The following is an 18913-nucleotide window of genomic DNA, read 5'->3' as shown; positions in this document are numbered from 1 at the left end:
TCCTTCCACCGAGCCGCGCCGCTTCCCTTACCAGGCGCCGAGCGCCGTCCTGAGCGCCGGGGGCGGACGCGGGGCGACGGGGCGGTCCCCCGCGGGGCTCCCGGTCTCCACCCCCACCTTCCGGCCTCGGTCACCCGGGATCGGAACCCGCGTCCCCCGCCCCCCCGACTCCTCCCCCGCGGCGAGGAACGCCGCCGCCCGAACCCGCGTCCCGGGACTCCCCGGCGGCCCCCCGCGACACAACGCTGAGCCCACGCGGCCTTTGCAAAGAGGCTCGAGTGTATTAGCCGTGGGCCCGGGGCGCTGTATAAATAACGTAGAAAACCCGACAGCCGGGCCGCCGCGCGTTAACAAAAATATTAAAAACTCATTAAAAACGGCGCCTGAGGGGGGAGGAAGGGGAAGAGGAGGAGGAGGAGGAGGAGGAGGAGGGAGAGGCCGCCTCTCCTCCCCGGCCGCGGGCACTCCGAGGTCGGCGTCTGCGGAAGGCTCAGTAGCGTCCGAACATGTTGTTGGGCTGGGGCTGGCTGTCTGTGGACGGGAGAGTATTCGGGGCTGGGGGCTGTCCCGAGCGCCCCCGGCCCCGCCCCCCCCCCCCCCGCGGGGTCGCCTCCCCCATCCCCGCGGGGGCGGGAGCTTACTGGACAGCTGCTGCTGGAGTTGGCGGACCAGGGCGGCCGTCTGCTGCTGCTGCTGCGTCTGCTGGAGGCCCTGGCGCTGGAACTGAGAAGGGGCGGGGGGCTACTGGGGAGACGCCCTCCCCGCGTCCGTCCCGTCGCCCCCTCCCCTCGCCCCACCCCCCCCGCGGCCGGGCTCGGGCCGCGAGCCCCGCCGGGGCCGGGCCCTCTTTCTCGCCGCGCGTTGTACTCGCCCGTCGCTCGGCGCAGTGCTCCGCACACGGTGACGACGGGGCCCGAGACGGTCTCCGACCGGCGCTTGCCGAGCGCCGGGGTGATGACGGTACTGGAGACGGTATCGGTTAAGCGCTTACTACGCGCCCGGTGCCGGGGTGATAAGAACACCACCTCTAATAACCACGATGGCATTTTTGAAGCGCTTCCTATGCGCCCGGTGCTGTGGTAATCGTCATAATACTACTACTGACGGTATTTCTGCAGCGCTACGTGCGCGGGGCCGTGGTGATAGTCATCATGATACTGACAATGACGGCGTTATTTCAGCGCTTCCCATGCGCCCGGTGCTGCGGTGATAGTCACAGTGATACTAACGATGGTATTTTTGAAGCGGTTCCTTTGCGCCCGGTGCTGTGGCGATAGTCATAACGATGCTAACGATGGTATTTTTGAAGCGCTTCCCAGGCGCCCGGTGCTGTGGCGATAGTCACGATACTACTAACGATGGTGTTTTTGAAGCGCTTCCCAGGCGCCCGGTGCTGTGACCATAGTCACGATACTACTAACGATGGTATTTTGGAAGCGCTTCCCATGCGCCCGGTGCTGCGGTGATAATACTAACGATGGTATTTTGGAAGCGCTTCCCATGCGCCCGGTGCTGCGGTGATAGTCATGATAATACTAATAATGATGACGGGATTTTTTAAGCGCTTCCTATGGGCCCGGTGCTGTGGTGATAATAATACTACTAACGATGGTATTTTTGAAGCGCTTCCCAGGCGCCCGGTGCTGTGGCGATAGTCACGATACTACTAACGATGGTATTTTGGAAGCGCTTCCCAGGCGCCCGGTGCTGCGGTGGTAATAATACTACTAACGATGGTATTTTTGAAGCGCTTCCCAGGCGCCCGGTGCTGTGGCGATAGTCATGATAATACTAATAATAATGGCGGGCTTTTTTAAGCGCTTCCTATGGGCCCGGTGCTGTGGTGATAGTCATAATAATAGCAATACTAATGACGGTATTTTTGAAGCGCTTCCTATGCGCCCGGTGCTGCGGTGATAGTAATGATAATACTAATGATAGTTTATTTTAAGCACTTCCTAGGCGCCCGGTGCTGTGGTGATAGTAATAATGATCCTAACACTAATGATGGTATTTTTTAAGCGCTTCCTGGGCGCCCGGTGCTGTGGTGATAGTAATAATAATAAATACTAATAATAATGATAGTATCTTTTAAGCGCTTCCTAGGCGCCCGGTGCTGTGGTGATAGTAATAATGATCCTAACACTAATGACGGTATTTTTTAAGCGCTTCCTAGGCGCCCGGTGCTGTGGTGATAGTAATACTGATACTACTAATAATGATAGTATTTTTTAAGCGCTTCCTAGGCGCCCGGTGCTGTGGTGATAGTAATAGTAATAAATACTAATAATAATGATAGTATCTTCTAAGCGCTTCCTAGGCGCCCGGTGCTGTGGTGACAGTAATAATGACCCTAACACTAATGACGGTATTTTTTAAGCGCCTCCTAGGCGCCCGGTGCTGTGGTGATGGTAATAACGATACTGATGATGATGACGGTATTTTTTAAGCGCGATGCGCCCGGTGCTGCGGTGATAGTAATGACGATACTAATGACGGTATTTTTTAAGCGTTTCCTATGCGCCCAGTGCTGCGGTGATAGTGATGATACTAACGATGGGATTTTTGAAGCGCTTCCCAGGCGCCCGCTGTTGCGGTGAGAGTCGTCGTGATACTAACGATGGTTTTTCTGAAGCGCTTCCTAGGCGCCCAGTGCGGCGGTGACAGTCATCATGATACTAACGCTGACGATGGTATTTCTTAAGCGCTGGCTAGGTGCCCGGCGCTGTTCTAAACGCTGGGGGAGATGGGAGGTCACCAGGTTGCCCCCGCGAGGCCCACGGCCGTCACCCCCGTCTTCCGGAGGAGGAAACCGAGGCCCGGAGAGGCGGAGCGCCCGGCCCGCGGTGGCCCCCCCGCCCCCCGCCCCCGCGGAGCGCCCGGCCCTTACGATGGGTTGCTGCATGCCGAGCCCGGGCGGCTGCCCCTGGACCTGAGCCGCCGCCGCCGGGGGCTGCGGGGGCTGCGGCGGCTGCGGGGGCTGCGGCTGCTGCGGGGGCGGGGGCGGCCCCTGCGGCTGCGGGGGCGGCGGCGGCTGCTGCGACGGGGCCGGGGGCGGCCCCTGCGACGAAGCCGGGGGCGCCTGCGCCTGCTGCTGCTGCTGCTGCGCCTGAAAACGGTCAAGGTCGTGCAACGCGGTGAGCGCTTCCCGCCCGCCGGGGGCCGGGCCGAGCGCCCCGGCCGGCCCGGGGGCGGCGGGCCGCTCCCCCGGGGCCCGATCCCCATTTTCCGGACGAGGGGACCGAGGCCCGGGGACGGGAACGGACTAAATACTAAGAGGGACTAAAACTGCGCTCCGTAAATACTATCGAATGAATGATAGTGGTGATGGCGCTCGTTGAGCGCCTGCTACGTGCCAGGCGCCGGGCCGGGCGCCCGGGCGGATCCGGGGGTCGGCGGGTCGGTCCCCGGGGGGGCTGCCGGTCCCGATCCCCATTTTCCAGACGAGGGGACTGAGGCCCGGGGAAGGGACCGAATACTGATAGGGACTGAAACAGTGCTCTGCACGTAGCAGGCGCCCAATAAATACTATAAGCCCGTCAATGGGCAGGGACGGTCTCTATCTGTTGCCGAACTGTCCGTTCCAAGCGCTTAGTCCGGTGCTCTGCACGTAGTGAGCGCTCAATAGATACTATCGAGTGAACTACTGAATGAATAGAGGTGACGGGGCTCGTTAAGCGCTCACTACGTGCCGAGCATCGTTCTGAGCGCTGGGCGAGACCCGAGGTCGGCGGGTCGGTCCCCCGGGGGGCTCCGGGTCCCGATCCCCGTCCTCCGGACGAGGAGACCGAGGCCCAGACGAGGGAATGACGATAACGGTGGCGATGGTGCGACTTGTTAAGCGCTCACTACGTGCCGAGCGCCGTTCCGAGCGCCGGGCTGGAGCCGAGCGGATGGGGCCGCGCCCGGTCCCCGTCCCAAGTGGGGCTCGCCGTCTCCATCCCCGTTTTCCAGAAGGGGCGAGCGAGGCCCGGAGAAGGGAAGCCACCGGCCCGGGGTCGCCCGGCAGATGAGGGGCGGAGCCTACAGAGGAGGAGGGGGCGGAGGAGGAAGGGATGCCTCAGTCTCCCCCCCCCCCCCCCCCCCCCCCCCCCCGGAGCGCCCCCCGCAGCGGCTGGGGCCGGGTTGGCTGATGAGGAGGACCGTGCTATCCGCCGGGCGCCGGGCGCCGTACCGAGCACCGGGGCGGACGGACACCGGCGGATGACGACGACCGCGGCGTCGGGTCAGCGACTCCCGCGTGCCGGACCCCGCTCCAGTCGCTAGGGTGGGGACGGGCGACTGGGAATCGCTGACGGTCGCGGCGCGCCGGGCGCCGTGGCGGCCGCTCGGCCCGGCCCGTGGCGAGCGCTCCCCCCGCCCCCCCCGGGGTACCCTTCTTAGAAATCACCGTCGTCACGGCGCTCCCTGGCGTTACGTATCTATTTTTTTTACTCCGTCCGGCTCCCGCGGGGGCCTCCCGGGCCTCACCCTCAGCATCTGCTGCTGGCGGAGCTGATACTGTTGCGGTTGCTGTTGCGTCTGCTGTTCGGCGAGGACGGGGCCGGGCCGGACGCCGGCGGGCACGGGCTGGGCCGTCAGGGGGTTCAGCCCGCCCATCAGCGGCCCCTGCTGCAAAGGCTGATGGGAGAATCTGCGCGGGGGCGCGGGGGGCCGTCAGGGAGGCGCCCCCGGGGCGCTCGGCGCGGCGCTCCGCGCCGGGGAGGCTCTCCCCGGCCCCCCCGAGCCGGGGCGGGCCCCTGGGAGGGGGCGGTACGACGGGGCCCGGGGGGCGCGTCCGTCCGGTCGTATCTGATGCCGATGTCGGCATTTCCGGGGGGCGCGGACCACCGTGCCGAGCGCTGGGGAGAGGTCGGGGCGACGGGGAGCCGCCGCAGCCCCACGCCGCTAATGAACGGATCGTGACCGCTTCATCTTTTTCGACTCGCGTCCGTCTCCTCCGCTAGACCGGGAGCTCCTCGGGGGCGGGGGGGGGGGGGGGGGGGGGGGGGCGTCCGCTTAGCGCTCCGTCGTCCGCTCCCGAGCGCTCGGCCTGGCGCTCTGCACGCGGGAAGCGCTCGATAAATACGACCGAATGAATGACCGAACGAACGCACGCACGAACGAACGAACGTCCGCCCCCCCCTCCGGACCGGAAGCTCGTTGCGGGCGGGGAACGTGTCTGTCGTTGCGCCGTCCTCTCCCGAGCGCTCGGCCCAGTGCTCTGCACACGGTCAGCGCTCGATAGATACGACCGAATGAACGACTGATCGCACGAACGAACGAACGTCCGTCATCCCCCTCCGGACCGGAAGCCGGTCGCGGGAAGGGGTCGTGCGCGGTTATCGTTCTGTCATCCTCCCCCGGGCGCTCGGCCCAGTGCCGCGCGCGCGCGCGGTCAGCGCCCGACGGATACGACCGGACGGACGCAAGGGTCCGTCTACCGTCGCGTCGGCCCCTCCCGGCCCGCGGGCGCTCGCCGAGCGCGACCGGGCGGCCCGCCCGAGGCGCCCCGCCCCTCCCCCGGGCATCGTCCCCCGCCCGGGCGTGCGTCCCGGGCGCTCCCCGTCCGCGGGACGGGGCGCCGGGCGCCGCGGGGAGCGGGCCGAGCGGCCGAGCCGTCCCCGCCCGGCTCCTTGGGGGGGTACCTCTGGGCGTTGGGCAGCGCGTGGCCGTAGCCGGGCGCCTGCTGGTGGATGTAGCCGCTGGAGCGCTGCTGCTGCTGCAGGTGGCGGGTGGCCTCCGCCAGGGTGGCGTTGGCGGCGTGCGGGCCGGGGTACGGCTGCCCGGGGTAGCTGGGGGGCACCAGCCCGCCGGGGTGAGCCTGCGTCGGCTGCGTCTGCTGCTGCTGCTGCTGCTGCTGCTGCAGCCCGATGTGGGAGACGTACGGCGTGTAGCCCTGGGGGGCGGGAAGGGGGGCGGTGGGCGCCCCGGCGCGGCCCCCCCGCCCACCCCGGCGCCCGCCGCCGCCCGAACCCCCTCACCTGGGAGGCCTGCAGGGCGCCGTAGGAGGAGTTGGGCGGGATCTGGCGGACGGCGGGCTGCCCCAGGATCCCTTGGCTCTGCGGCGGAGAGAAACAGTCGCCGTGGCATCCGGCCAGCGCTCGCCCGCGGGGCGGACCTCCGGGCGCGGGGGACGCGCCCGGTTTCTCCTCCTCTCCCCCGCGCTGGGCTTCGCCCACGGCCGGCGCTCGGGAAATACCCCCGAACGGAGGGGTGCTCGCCGGGCGCGGACCGCCCGCGGAAGAGGGCCCGTCCGTCCGTCCACGCGGGCGGAGGCGTCGGGCGCCGACCGCGTGCGGAGCGCCGAGCGCTTGGGAGAGGAGGATGCGGGAACGAACGGACCCGTTCCCTGCCCGCGAGGAGCTGAGAGCGGGGAGAGGGGCAGGGAGAGAGAGAAAGGAGGGAGGGGGACGTGGGGGGGGGGCCGGGCCGGGGCGACGGAGGACGGGAGCGCAAGTCGGGGGGACGCGGGAGGGAGGGGGAGACGGGGAAAAGCGGGGGGCTCGGGCGGGGAAGGCCCCCGGGAGGAGGCGGGCGCTCAGTGAGGGTCGGAAGGGGGGGGGAGAGCGGCGGGATGCGGGGTCTGAGGGAGGAGGGGCGCGCTGAGGAGGGCACCGTCCCCGTGGAGCTCACGGTCTCCACCCCCATTTTACAGATGCGGTAACCGCAGCTCAGAGAATAACAGTAACGGCACGTGTTAAGCGCTTACTGGGGGCCGGGCACTGTTCTAAGCGCTGGGGGAGATACGACATTATCGGGTTGTCCCCCGTGGGGCGCACGGTCTTTATCCCCGCTCTCCGGACGAGGCCCAGAGAAGCCAGGCGACCCGCCCGGGGTCGCACGACGGACACGTGGTGGAGGTGGGATCGTTGATGTCGATGATGCTGCCGATGATGGGGAGGACGGTGTTTAAGTGCTTACTACGTGCCGGGCCCCGTACTGAGCGCTGGAGGGGATAGGGGCAAATCGGGTTGGGCGCGGTCCCCGTCCCACCCGGGGCCCTCGGTCTCCAGCCCCGTTTCACAGAGGCGGGAACTGAGGCTCGGAGAAGCCGACGGCCTCGCCCGAGGTCAGGAGGCGGACAGGTGGCGGAAGGCGGGACCAGAACCCGGGTCCTCCGACTCCCAGGCCCGGGCTCCCTCCACCGATAACCACCACCAGAACTGTGGTATCCGTTAAGCGCTTCTCACGCGCCGGGCGCTGTACCCAGCGCCGGAGTGGACGCGGGCAAACGGCGTCGGGCAGGGTCCCCCCATCCCCTGTGGGGCCCCCAGTCCTTCACGCAATAGTATTTGTTGGGCGCTTACTATGTGCGGGGCACTGTACTGAGCGCCTGGAATGGACAACTCGGCAACAGACGGAGATCATCCCTGCCCGACGAGGGGCTCACAGTCTTCCAGACGAGGGCGGCGAGGCCCGGAGGAGCGAAGCGACCGGTGCCAGGTCCCCCGGCGGACGGGGCGGAGCCGGGATCGGAACCCGGGTCCTCCGACTCCCCGGCTCGGCCCGGTGCGCGGCACGCGGTCAGGGTTAAGACTGATAATGACGGTATTCGTTGAGCGCTCACTACGTGCGGAGCACCGTTCCGAGCGCTGGGGGAGATACGGGGTCACCGGGCGGTCCCACGTGGGGCGCCCCTGTTTAAATCCCCATTTTCACAGATGAGGTCACTGAGGCCCAGAGAAGCCAAGTGACCCGCCCCGGGTCACACAGCAGGCAAGCGGCGGAGCCGGGATCAGAACCCGAATGCCGCCGTTCTTCAGTGCCCCCGCAGAGCGAGACCCGGTCGGTCCCTTCCCCCCGGCCCCGGCTCACCAGTTTGGCCTGCAGCTGCTGGCGGAGAAACTGCCCCTGGGGCACGGGAGGAGGAGGGGGCGGCGGCTGCTGGGGCTGCGGCTGCTGGGGCTGCGGCTGCTGGCGGTAGACCGGCGACTTGTACGACGGGTCCAGGCCCAAGACCCCCGGGATGGGCGACGGCAGCACGCCGGGGTAGGCCGGCCGGCTCGGCAGCTTCCCCACCGGCAACCGCATCGGGCGGTACGTCGTGTCCAGGCGGGGACCCCCTGGAGGGAGGAGACCGGGGCTGGGTCCGGCCCGGCCCCGTCGGGGACCCTCGAGGCGTCCCCCCCACCCCGTACGGCGACGGCGTTGGTCAAGCGCCTCTTTAAGCGTCATTATGGTACCTGGTGAGCGCCGACTCTCAGAATAATTACGGTACCCGTTAAGTGCTTTCTAGAATAATAAGAATTAAGGTAGTTCTTAAGAGCTTACTGTAATAGTAAGCATCGCGGTACCTGATGAGCGCTTACTATAATGATGATAATTACAGCGTCCGTTACGCGCTTACGATAAAAAGAGTCACGATATCTGTGAAGCGCTTACTATAATGAGAATTACGGTATCTTTTACACGCTTACTAGGAGAATAGGCATCACGGTATCCGTTGAGCGCTTACTACAAGAAGAAGAACTACGGCATCTGTTAAGCGCTTACTATAACATTAGGAATTACGGTATCTGCTGGGCGCTTACTATAATGATAAGAATTACGGTATCTTTTAAGCGCTCACTACGAGAATAAGAACTACGGGACCCGTCGAGCGCTTACTATAACGATAGGAATTACGGCATCTGTCAGGCGCTTACTATAATGATGAGGATTACGGTATCGTTTAAGCGCTTGCTACGAGAATAAGAACGACGGTATCTGTTAAGCGCTTACTATAACAATAGGAATTACGGTATCTGTTAGGGCGCTTACTAGGATGATAAAAATTACGGTATCTTTTAAGCGCTCACTACGAGAATAAGAACTACGGGACCCGTCGAGCGCTTACTATAACGATAGGAATTACGGCATCTGTCAGGCGCTTTATCACGATGAGAATTACGCTATCGTTTAAGCGCTTGCTACGAGAATAAGAACGACGGTATCTGTTAAGCGCTTACTATAATAATAGGAATTTCGGTATCTGTTAGGCGCTTACTAGGATGATAAGAATTACGCTATCTTTTAGGCGCTTACTATAATAATAATAAGAATTTCGGTATCTTTTAAGCGCTTACTATGATAATAATAACGGTATCAGTTAAGCGCTTACTATAATAACTACGGTATCTTGTAAGTGCTTACTCTAAAAATTACGGCATCGGCTAGACGCTTACTAAAATAAGAAGAATTGTGGTATCTGTTAAGCGCTTACTATAATGATAAACATGACGGTATCTGTTAAGCGCTACTGTGATGATAATTACGGTATCCGTTAAGCGCTAACTTTAATAAGAATAACGGCGTCTGTTAAGCGCTTACTGTAATAGTAAGAATTACGGTATCTTTTAAGCGCTTACTACAATAACAATTACAGTACCTTTTAAGCGCTTACTGTAATAAGAATTACAGTATCTTTTAAGCACTTACTACAATAATAATAATTACGGGATGCGTGAAGCACTTCCTAGAATGATAAGCATCACGGTATCCGTTAAGCGCCCACTATAATGATGAGAATTACGGTCCCTTTTAAGAGCTTACTGTAATAATAATTACAGTACCTCTCAAGTGCTTACTATAAGAATCACGGTATCTTTTAAGCGCTCACTAGAATAATGATAATTACGGTTTCAGTGGAGCGCTTACTATAAGAACTACGGTTTCTCTTAAGCGCATACTATAATAACGACGGGATCCGTTAAGCGCTTACTAGAATGATAAGCGTCACGGCATCTGTTATGCGCTTACTATAGCAATAAGGATGACGGTGCCCGTCGAGCGCTTGCTATAATAAGAATTACGGTGTCTTTAATGCACTTACTATAGGAAGAAGAATCACGACGTCAGTTAAGCGCTTACTGGAATAAGAATCGCGGTATCTGTTAGGCGCTTACTACAATAACAAGCATCACGGTATCCGTTAAGCGCCTACTACAGTAACGAGAGAATCACGGAATCTTTTAAGAGCTTACTGTAATAATAATTACCGTATCTCTCAAGTGCTTACTATAAGAATCACGGTATCTTTTAAGCGCTTACTAGAATAAGAAGAATCACGGAATCTTTTAAGCGCCCACTAGGATAATGATGATTACGGTTTCAGTCAAGCGCTTACTATAGTAACTATGGTCTCTTCTAAGCGCTTACTACAGTAACTATGGTCTCTCTTAAGCGCTTACTACAGTAACTATGGTCTCTTTTAAGCGCTTACTATAACAACGACGGGATCCGTTAAGCGCTTACTAGAACGGTGAGCGTCACGGTATCTGTTAAGCGCTTACTATAGCAATAAGGATTACGGTACCTGTTAAGCGCTTACCACGATAAGAATTATGGAATCTTTTATGCGCTTACCGTGATAAGAACCGCGGTATCTGTTAAGCGCTTACTGGAATAAGAAGAATTGCGGTATCTGTTAAGCGCTTACTGGAATAATAAGCACTACGGTATCTGTTGAGCGCCTACGATGATAACGAGAATTACGGTACCTTTTAAGAGCTCACGGTGATAATGATTACAGTACCTCTGAAGCGCTCACTATAAGAATCACGGTCTCTTTTAAGCGCTCACTAGAATAAGGATAATTACGGTTTCAGTGGAGCGCTTACTGTAATAACCGTGGTACCTTTTAAGCGCTTACCGTAATGACGACGCGGTATCCGTTAAGCGCTTACTATAGTAATCGGAATTACGGTACCCGCCGAGCGCTCACCGTAACGATAAGAATTACGGTATCTTTTACGCGCTTACTATAACAACTACAGTATCTGTTAAGCTAGAATAATAGGAATCACGGCATCCGCTAAGCGCTTACCGTCCCGATAATGATGAACGGTATCCGTTAAGCGCTCACCGTAACGATAAGAATCACGGTACCGGTCAAGCGCTCACCGTAATCGTAAGAATCACGCTATCGGGCAAGCGCTCGCTATGACGACGAGAATGACGGTATCCGTTAGGCGCTTACTAGGCGTCGGGCCCCGGACTGAGCGCCGGGGCGAATACCAGCGCATCGGGCCGGTTATAACACCGAGTAATAATCAATTATCGTTTAAGCGCCTACTTGCGTGCCAGGAACTGGACTAGGCGCCGGGGAGGATGCAAGCAAAATGGGTCGGACCCGATCGCCGTCCCCCCCGGGGCTCACGGTCCTCCTCCCCATTTCTCAGACGAGGGAACTGAGGCCCGGAGACGGGAAGGGACCGGCCCCGAGGTCGCACGGCGGAGCCGGGATCGGAACCCGCGTGGCTCAGCGGAGAGGGCGCGGGCTTTGGAGTCAGAGGTCATGGGTTCGAATCCCGGCTCGGCCGCTCGTCAGCTGCGGGACTTTGGGCGAGTCGCTTCACCTCTCGGTGCCTCCGTTCCCTCATCCGTCGAATGGGGACGAAGACCGCGAGCCCCGCGTGCGACGACCCGATTCCCCCGTGTCTCCCCCGGCGCTTAGAACGGTGCTCGGCACACAGTGAGCGCTCAACAGATACCGACATTATCACCATCATCACTCCGGCGCTCGGAAGGCAGCAGGCGCTTAAACGGACGCCACCGTCATCATCAGGACCTCGTCTCGGCCCGCCCCCGTCTCCCGGACCGGACCGGGGGTCGGTCTTCCCGCTCGTCGTCTCCCGGGAGGGCCTTCGGCGGGAGAGGGAGGTGTCCTCCCCGCCCGTCCCCCCCCCCCCCGAGGGGTCCCGGGGGTCTCCTTCCGTCCAGCCTCCCCCCCGTTTCCCGACCGCGCCCTCCCGCCAGGTGGCACGGCGCCCCCCGGCCCCCCGTCGAGGCTCACCCGCGGGCAGGGGCTGGTTCTGCGGGTAGAGGCCGGCGGGCGACTGTCCGTAGTTGATCCGGGCCCCGGGGGTCCCGGCCGGGTGGTGCATGACGTCGGTGGGCACCGCCACGGGGTACGGCCCGCCCCGGCCCGGGCCCAGCCCGAAGTCCTGCGGCGGGGAGGGCGGCGGAGGGTCACCCACCGACCGGGGGGGCGGGGGGGAGCCGCCGACGTGGGGCGGGGCGGGGGGACGGACGGACCCTCCCGACGGTCAGCTCCTCGTGGGCAGGGAACGCGTCCCCTCATTCCTCCACCGTCCCCTCCCCGGCGCTCGGCGCGCAGGAAGCGCTCGATGAAGACCACGCCGACCGGAGGAGCTCGTCCTCCGGACCGCCGGCTCGTCGCGGGCAGGGACCGCGTCCGCTCGCTCTTCCGCCGTCCTCTCCCGAGGGCTCCGTCCAGTGCTGCGCACGCGGTGAGCGCTCAAGCGGAGGCGGACGGGGTCGGGGGGGCAACCGACGCCGGGGGGGGGGGCGGGGAGGCCCCGTCCGTCCGTCCGATCGAGCGTACTGGCATCACGGTCTCCGCGGAGCGCTCGCTGCGTGGCGGGCCCCGCTCTAAGCGCCGGGGGGCGGGGGGGGATCCCGGGTCATCGGGTTGCCCCGCGGGGGGGGCTCCCGGTCCCCATCGCCGTTCCACGGAGGGGGCCGGGGCCCGGGGGTGGGGGGGAGGGGACCACGGGGGAGGACGCTCACCTCGGTCTTGCCGGCCGCCTGGCTCCGCTTCTTGCTCTTGGGCGGCTTCTTCTTGCGCTCCTCGGCCGGCGGGGGCTGGGCCTGGGCCTGGGCCTGGCCGGCCTTGTCGGGCTTGGGCGGCTCGGGGGGCTTCTTCTCGGGCTCCGGCAGGGCGGGCTGCGGGGGCTCCTCGTCCTCGGGGGGCAGGGGCAGGGGCTCCAGGTAGTAGGCCCGGGGCCGGGGCCGCAGGTGGGTGTGGTAGAGCAGCAGCCGCTGCTGCTCCTCGCCGCGGGCCACCCGCCGGTCCACGCGCACCGTCCCGAACCAGCCCCACGACAGCGGGGCCGACGGCTTCAGCCCCTCGAACAGGTCCCACGGCGAGATCCTCTGCTTGGTCGACACCTGCAGGCCCTGCGGGGACGGGCGCGGGACGAGGGCGGGCGTCTCGGCCCCGCCGCCCGCCGCGCCCCCCGGCCCCCCGCCCCCCGGCCACCTGCCTCCTTCTTGAAGATGGAGTCGAAGCCGGCGATCTTGTTGCCCTTGGTGTCGATGAGGGAGCCCTGCGGCTCGCAGGTGATGACGTCGCGCGTCTGCTTGGGCAGCGGGAGGAGCTGCCTCACCTTCTCCAGGCTGTCCGACTGCCGTTCGCCCAGCTCCTTCTGCGGGACGGGGCCCCGGCGGGGCGGTGGGCTCGCCGACGCCGCCCCCTCCCCTCCCCCTCGCCCGACCGCGCCACCCCCCCCCCCCCCCGGGGCCGTCGCCGACGCGCGGGGCGGGGCGGGCGGACGGGGGCTCCCCCGGCCCCCCACTGACCCGCAGCTTCTTGACCAGGTTCATGTAGGCCCGCTTGTTCTCCTCCATGATGCCCTGCGAGATGCTGGACATGTCCGCCGCCAGCGTGCCGTTGATGAGGACGCTCAGCATGTCCAGCACGGTGGTGAACAGCTCGCTGCGGGGAACGGGGCCGGGGGTCAGCGGGGGCCGGAGGCCCGGGGCGGGGGCGGGGCCGGGGGGCGCCGGGGCCTTACTTGTTGGACTGCATGTCCACGGTGCCGCTGATGATGACCTCCAGGAGCAGCACGGCCCACTCCGTCGTCTGCTGGGTGCTGCGCTGGACGGTGTCGAACATGCCGCCCACCTGCCGGGAGGGGCCGGCCCGTCAGAAAGGAGGGGCCCGGGAGCAGGGCCAGTGGGAAGGCGGGGGGCCCGGGGGCCGGCCGGTCGGGAGGCGGGGGCCCGGGAGCCCGGCCGGTCGGGAGGCGGGGACCCTCTACGATATCGCCAAGATCCGCCCTCTCCTCTCCGCCCAGACGGCTACCTTACCGTTACGGGCTCTCGTCATATCCCGGCTAGACTACCGGGTCGGCCTTCTCTCCGACCTCCCTTCCTCCCCTCTCGCCCCGCTCCGGTCTATCCTCCGCTCCGCCGCCCGGCTCGTCTTCCCGCAGAGACCATCTGGGCACGTCACTCCCCTTCTTAAACAACTCCGGCGGTCGCCCGTCGACCTCCGCTCCGAACAGAAACTCCTCACCCTAGGCTTCGAGGCTCTCCGTCGCCTCGCCCCCTCCTACCTCTCCTCCCTCCTCTCTTTCCACCGCCCGCCCCGCCCGCCCCGCTCCTCCGCCGCCCGCCTCGCCGCCGTCCCCCGGTCTCGCCCGTCCCGCCGTCGACCCCCGGGTCGCGTCCTCCCGCGGTCCCGGGACGCCCTCCCTCCTCGCCTCCGCCGGACCGATCCTCTTTCCCTCTTCGAAACCCTACTTAAAAATCACCTCCTCCGAGAGGCCTTCCCAGACCGAGCTCCTCTTCCCCCTCTACTCCCTCCGCCATCCCCCCTTCACCTCTCCGCAGCTAAAGCCTCATTTTCCCCTTTTCCCTCCGCTCCTCCACCTCTCCCTTCCCGTCCCCACGGCACCGTACCCGCCCGCTCGACTGTATATATTTTCGTCACCCTATTTATTCTGTTAATGAATCATACGTCGCCTCGATTCCATTCAGTCGCCATCGGTTTTTACGAGACGTTCTTCCCCTCGACTCTATCTATCGCCATCGTTCTCGTCCGTCCGTCTCCCCCGATCGGACCGTGAGCCCGTCAGACGGCGGGGACCGTCTCTATCTGTTGCCGACTTGTCCGTCCCGAGCGCTTAGTACAGTGCTCTGCACATAGTAAGCGCTCAATAAGTACTATTGAATTGACCCGGGAGCCCGCCCGGTCGGAAGGCGGGGACCCGGGAGCCCCACCGGTCGGAAAATAGGGGCCTCGGGGGACCGGCCGGTCGGAAGGCGGGGACCCGGGAGCCCGGCCGGTCGGAAAGCAGGGGCCTCGGGGGCCCGGCCAATCGGACGGCGGGAGCCCGGGAGTCCCGCCGGTCAAAGATCAGGGGCTTCGGAGCCCGGCCAGGCAGAAGGCGGGAGCCCGGGAGCCCGGCCGATCGGACGGCGGGGGTCCCGGAGCCCGGCCGATCGAGAGAGCGGGGGCCCGGGAGTCCGGCCAGTCAGAGGGCAGGGGTCCGGAAACCCGGCCGGGGGTGGCGGGGGGCCCGGCCGGGGGCGGAGGACGTCTCTCTTTATTGTCACAGCGTCCCCTCCCAAGCGCTCAGTACAGCGCTCTGCACCCGGGAAGCGCCGCTCGGTGAGTACGAGCGAATGAGAGAGAATCGGGCCAATCGAGGGCGGGGGGGGGGGGGCCCGGGGGCCCGGGGGCCCGGGGGCCCGGCCATTCGGAGAGGAGGGGGCCGGGGCCCAACCGACCGGACGGCAGGGACCCGGGAGGGCCCCCCCCCGGCCTCGGGCCGGTCCCGTCAGACGGGGAGCGGGGAGGCCCGGCCAATCGGCCGCGGGGGTCCGGAGGCCCAGCCCGACCGGAGAGCGGAGGCCCGGAGAGGCCGGCCGGTCCCAGAGCCGCCTCGATTTCAAGACCGCCGCCTCCCCGGGAGTAAAAATGACGACGACAGCGACAGCGGTACCCCTTAGGCGCTCACTGGGTGCCAGGCGCCGTACCGAGCGCCGGGGTGGCTCCGAGCCGACGGGGTCGGACCCGGCCCCCGGCCCCCCGCGGGGCTCGCCGTCTCCATCCCCGTCTGAGAAGTGACCGGCCCGAGGCGGCCCGGCGGACCCGGGGCGGAGGCGCGACCGGAACCCGGGGCCTCCCGACGCCCGGGCCCGGGGCCCGACCCGCTGGGCCGCGCCGCCCGGCCGACGGCACCCGCGCCGCGCCCGCCGCGTGCCGGGCGCCGTTCCCAGCGCCGGGCCGAGGGCCCCCGCCCCCGTTTTCCCGACGGGGCCGCCGCGGCCCCCCGCCCCCGGGGCCCCCCGCGCCCGCCGCACCCACCAGGTTGAGCCGCAGCTTCAGGGCCTCGTGCATCAGCTGTTTGGGCTTGCAGTCGTCCAGGTACTGGTCATCCCGCCAATTGTTGACGATCTGGGGGACGGACGGGGCTGGGCCGCGGCCGCCCCCCCGGCCCCCCGGCCCGCCCCGCGGTCCGCCCCCCGGCCCCCCGCCGCCCCCGTCTCGGGCGCTGACCTGGTGCACCTGGCTGTAGAGGGAGGTGAGGAGGCCCTCGCGCTGCTCGTCCTGCCCCTTGAGGCACGTGAGCACCAGAGACAGGAACGGCTGCTGGCTCAGCAGAGACATGCTGCGGGGACGGACGGACGGACGGACGGTGGGCACCCGGGACCCCCCGCCGCGCGGGGCCCCCTCCCGGCGCGAGGAGTCGCCCGGGTGCCGGCCTCCTCTCCCGAGCCCGACCCCCGGCCTCGTCCGCTTCCGCCGGTCCCCCTCCTCGAGGGGGGAGGCGGCGGCCGGACCCCGTCCCCCGTCCCCCGACCCCCCGCGCCCATCACCCTATTCATTTTGCTATCCAATTGCCCATCGCCTCGATTCTATTCAGTCGCCACTGCCTTTACGAGACGTCCTCCCCCTCGACTCTATCTGTCGCCATCCTTCCCGTCCGCCCGTCTCCCCCGATCGGACCGTGCGCCCGTCGGACGGCGGGGACCGTCTCTATCTGCTGCCGACTCGTTCGTTCCGGGCGCTTGGTACGGTGCTCCGCACGGAGTGAGCGCTCAATAAATACCATCGAGTAAATACTACTGAATGACCCCTGCCCCCCGACCTCTCGCGCCTCCGCCGGCCCCGCCCTCCCCGCGAGGAGCCGCCCGGGCGCGGCCTTCCTCCGGCTCGTCCCTCGACGCCCTCCCCCGGTCCCGCCCCCCCGGCCGGCTCGGTCCCCCTAACCCTAACCCCCGCCCCCTCACCTCTTCTGCTTCTGCCGGTCCCGCTCCTTGCGCGAGGAGGAGCCGAGGTGCTGCCCCTTCTCCAGCTCCTCGCCGGCGGCTTTGAGCACGTGGCCCTGGACCGAGGTGGGCAGCTTGGCGATCAGCGGGGCCACCAGCCACACCCCGGACCGCTCCAGGGAGCTGGGACGGGAGAGGGACGCCGTCAGATCCCCCCGCCTCCCTCCCCGGCCTCTCCCCGTCCGTCTCTTACAGCTTCCTCTCCCAAGCGTCCGCCACGGCGCTCGGCGCGCGCCATCTCCCCCGCCGGGGTCCCCGCGGCCCCTACGTGGAGAGCCCCGATTTATCCATTTAGTCGCGAGAGGCGGCGCGGCTCGGCGGGCGGAGCCCGGGCCCGGGGGGGGTCCGAGGACGCGGGTCCCGATCCCGGCCCCGCCGCCCGTCCGCCGGGGGGACCCCGGGCCGGCCCGCCCCCCTCCCCGGGCCTCGGTTCGCCCGCCTGTCGAATGGGGACGGAGACCGAGAGCCCCGGGCGGGACGACCCCATCGCCCCCAACCCGGGGTACGGCGCCTGGAACGGGGCCGGGCACTTGGCGAGCGCTCAACCGACAGCCTAGGGGCAAGGGCCCGGGAGCGGGGGGACGCGGGTTCCGATCCCGGCTCCGCCGCCCGCCCGCCCGCCCGCCGGGGGACCCCGGGCCGGCCGCCCCGCCTCTCCGGGCCTCGGTTCCCTCGGGGCCTCGACCGTCCTCTCCCGGGCGGGGCCGGGGCCCGCCGCGCGGGAGGGGGCGGGTGGACGGGACCGGGCCGAGGCCCCCCCCCACCTGAGCACCGGCTTGGCCTTGCCGCTGGGGGGCGAGGGGCCCGTGGCGGCCCCCGTCTCCGCCGACTGTTGGAACACCTCGATGGTGGCCTTGGCGATGTTCTCCAGGAGGGAGTTCATCTCCTGTTGGGGGGGTCGGGGGGGGGGAGGAGGCGAGGCTGCCGGCCCTCTCCCCCGGATCCGGCCGCCACCCTCGGCCCCGCCCCCGCGCGGCCCCCGGCCCCGGCCCCTCCCCGGCCCTCCCCGGCCCGGCGGTCGCTCACGTTGCCGGCCGTCTGCTTGATCATGAGTTGCAGCTCCAGGGACGACTGACGCATGGTCCACTGGTCTAGGTTCTGGGACAGGAGACGCCCCCGGCCCCCGCCGGCCGCCCGTCACCCCGCGGTCCCGCCCCCGAGGTCCCCCCGGGGCCGGGGGCGGGCGGCCGGGGCCGGAGCCCGGCGGGGAGGGGAGGGTCCGGGACGGCGGGGTCGGGGCGCCCGGGGGCCCGGCGGGAGCGGCGGCTACCTGGAGGATGCGCTTGATTCGCTGGCGCTGGGGGTTGTCGCCGTGCTCGTGGTCGAGGAGGCGGTGCGGGTAGCAGATGAGCTGCATGAGGCGCTGCGCCTGGGCGCTGCTCAGCACCGGGTCCTGCAGGTCGTTGCTGTCTTCGCACAGGGACTTGAGGCAGCGCTCGCCCACCCACTCCTGCCGGCCCCACGGACACGCTGAGACGTCCGGCCCGGGGCCGCGGGGGGGCACGCGGGAGCCCGGGGGCCGGGCGGGAGGCCGGGGAGGGGGGAGAGGGGAGACCGGGTCCGCGGAGAGGAGGGCGGGGGGAAGGGAAGGGACGGGGGGGAGGGGGACCCGCAGGTGGAGGGGGCGGACCGGGAAGAGGACGGGGAACCGGGGAGGGAGGAGAAGGGATCGGGGGGAGAGGGAGGGGGGGAGAGGACGGAGAAGGAAGGATGGGGGAGAACGAATGGGGGAGAGGAGGAATACGGGGAGAAGGAATTGGGAAGAAGGAACACGGGGAGAAGGAATTGGGGGAGAAGGAACTTGGGGGGAAGGAATATGGGGAGAAGGAATATGGGGGGAAGGAATCGGGGAAGGAACGGGGGGGAAGGAGCGGGGGTGAATGAACCGGGGAGAAGGAACTGGGGAGAAGGAACGGGGGAGAAGGAACGGGGGAGAAGGAACGCGGGAGAAGGAACGGGAGGGGAAGGAATTGGGGAGAAGGGACGGGAGGGGAAGGAACTGGGGAGAAGGAATAGGGGAGAAGGAACGGGGGAGCAGAAATGGGAGGGAGAAGGAACGAGGGAGCAGAAATGGAGGGAGACAAAACGGGGGAGAAGAAATGGAGGGAGAAGAAACGGAGGAGAAGGAATTGGGGGAGAAGGAATGGGG

At 66.0% G+C, this 18913-nt stretch overlaps 1 protein-coding gene across 1 annotated transcript in view; it reads right to left on the bottom strand.

Moving 5' to 3' along the window:
- Positions 1 to 261: 261 nt before the first annotated feature.
- Positions 262 to 18913, bottom strand: part of MED12 (mediator complex subunit 12) — a 46119-nt gene continuing 27467 nt past the window's right edge. The window contains exons 27-45 of the mRNA XM_039912320.1: positions 18035 to 18214; positions 17791 to 17862; positions 17529 to 17650; positions 16726 to 16887; positions 15992 to 16103; positions 15800 to 15889; positions 13500 to 13609; positions 13285 to 13420; positions 12969 to 13130; positions 12493 to 12882; positions 11756 to 11906; positions 7798 to 8045; positions 5964 to 6041; positions 5628 to 5878; positions 4471 to 4633; positions 3032 to 3109; positions 2891 to 2953; positions 642 to 723; positions 262 to 531 (exon numbers count right to left, since the gene is read on the bottom strand). Coding sequence (XP_039768254.1) covers positions 491 to 531; positions 642 to 723; positions 2891 to 2953; positions 3032 to 3109; positions 4471 to 4633; positions 5628 to 5878; positions 5964 to 6041; positions 7798 to 8045; positions 11756 to 11906; positions 12493 to 12882; positions 12969 to 13130; positions 13285 to 13420; positions 13500 to 13609; positions 15800 to 15889; positions 15992 to 16103; positions 16726 to 16887; positions 17529 to 17650; positions 17791 to 17862; positions 18035 to 18214 — 2691 coding nt within the window. The 3' untranslated portion in view covers positions 262 to 490. The remainder of the gene's footprint in view (positions 532 to 641; positions 724 to 2890; positions 2954 to 3031; positions 3110 to 4470; positions 4634 to 5627; positions 5879 to 5963; positions 6042 to 7797; positions 8046 to 11755; positions 11907 to 12492; positions 12883 to 12968; positions 13131 to 13284; positions 13421 to 13499; positions 13610 to 15799; positions 15890 to 15991; positions 16104 to 16725; positions 16888 to 17528; positions 17651 to 17790; positions 17863 to 18034; positions 18215 to 18913) is intronic.

The sequence above is a fragment of the Ornithorhynchus anatinus genome, chromosome 6 (assembly GCF_004115215.2).
Source record: "Ornithorhynchus anatinus isolate Pmale09 chromosome 6, mOrnAna1.pri.v4, whole genome shotgun sequence".
In the NCBI taxonomy this organism is placed as follows: Eukaryota; Metazoa; Chordata; class Mammalia; order Monotremata; family Ornithorhynchidae; genus Ornithorhynchus; species Ornithorhynchus anatinus.
Note: the sequence above shows the minus strand (reverse complement) of the source record. Positions and strands in the feature narration are given on the sequence as shown.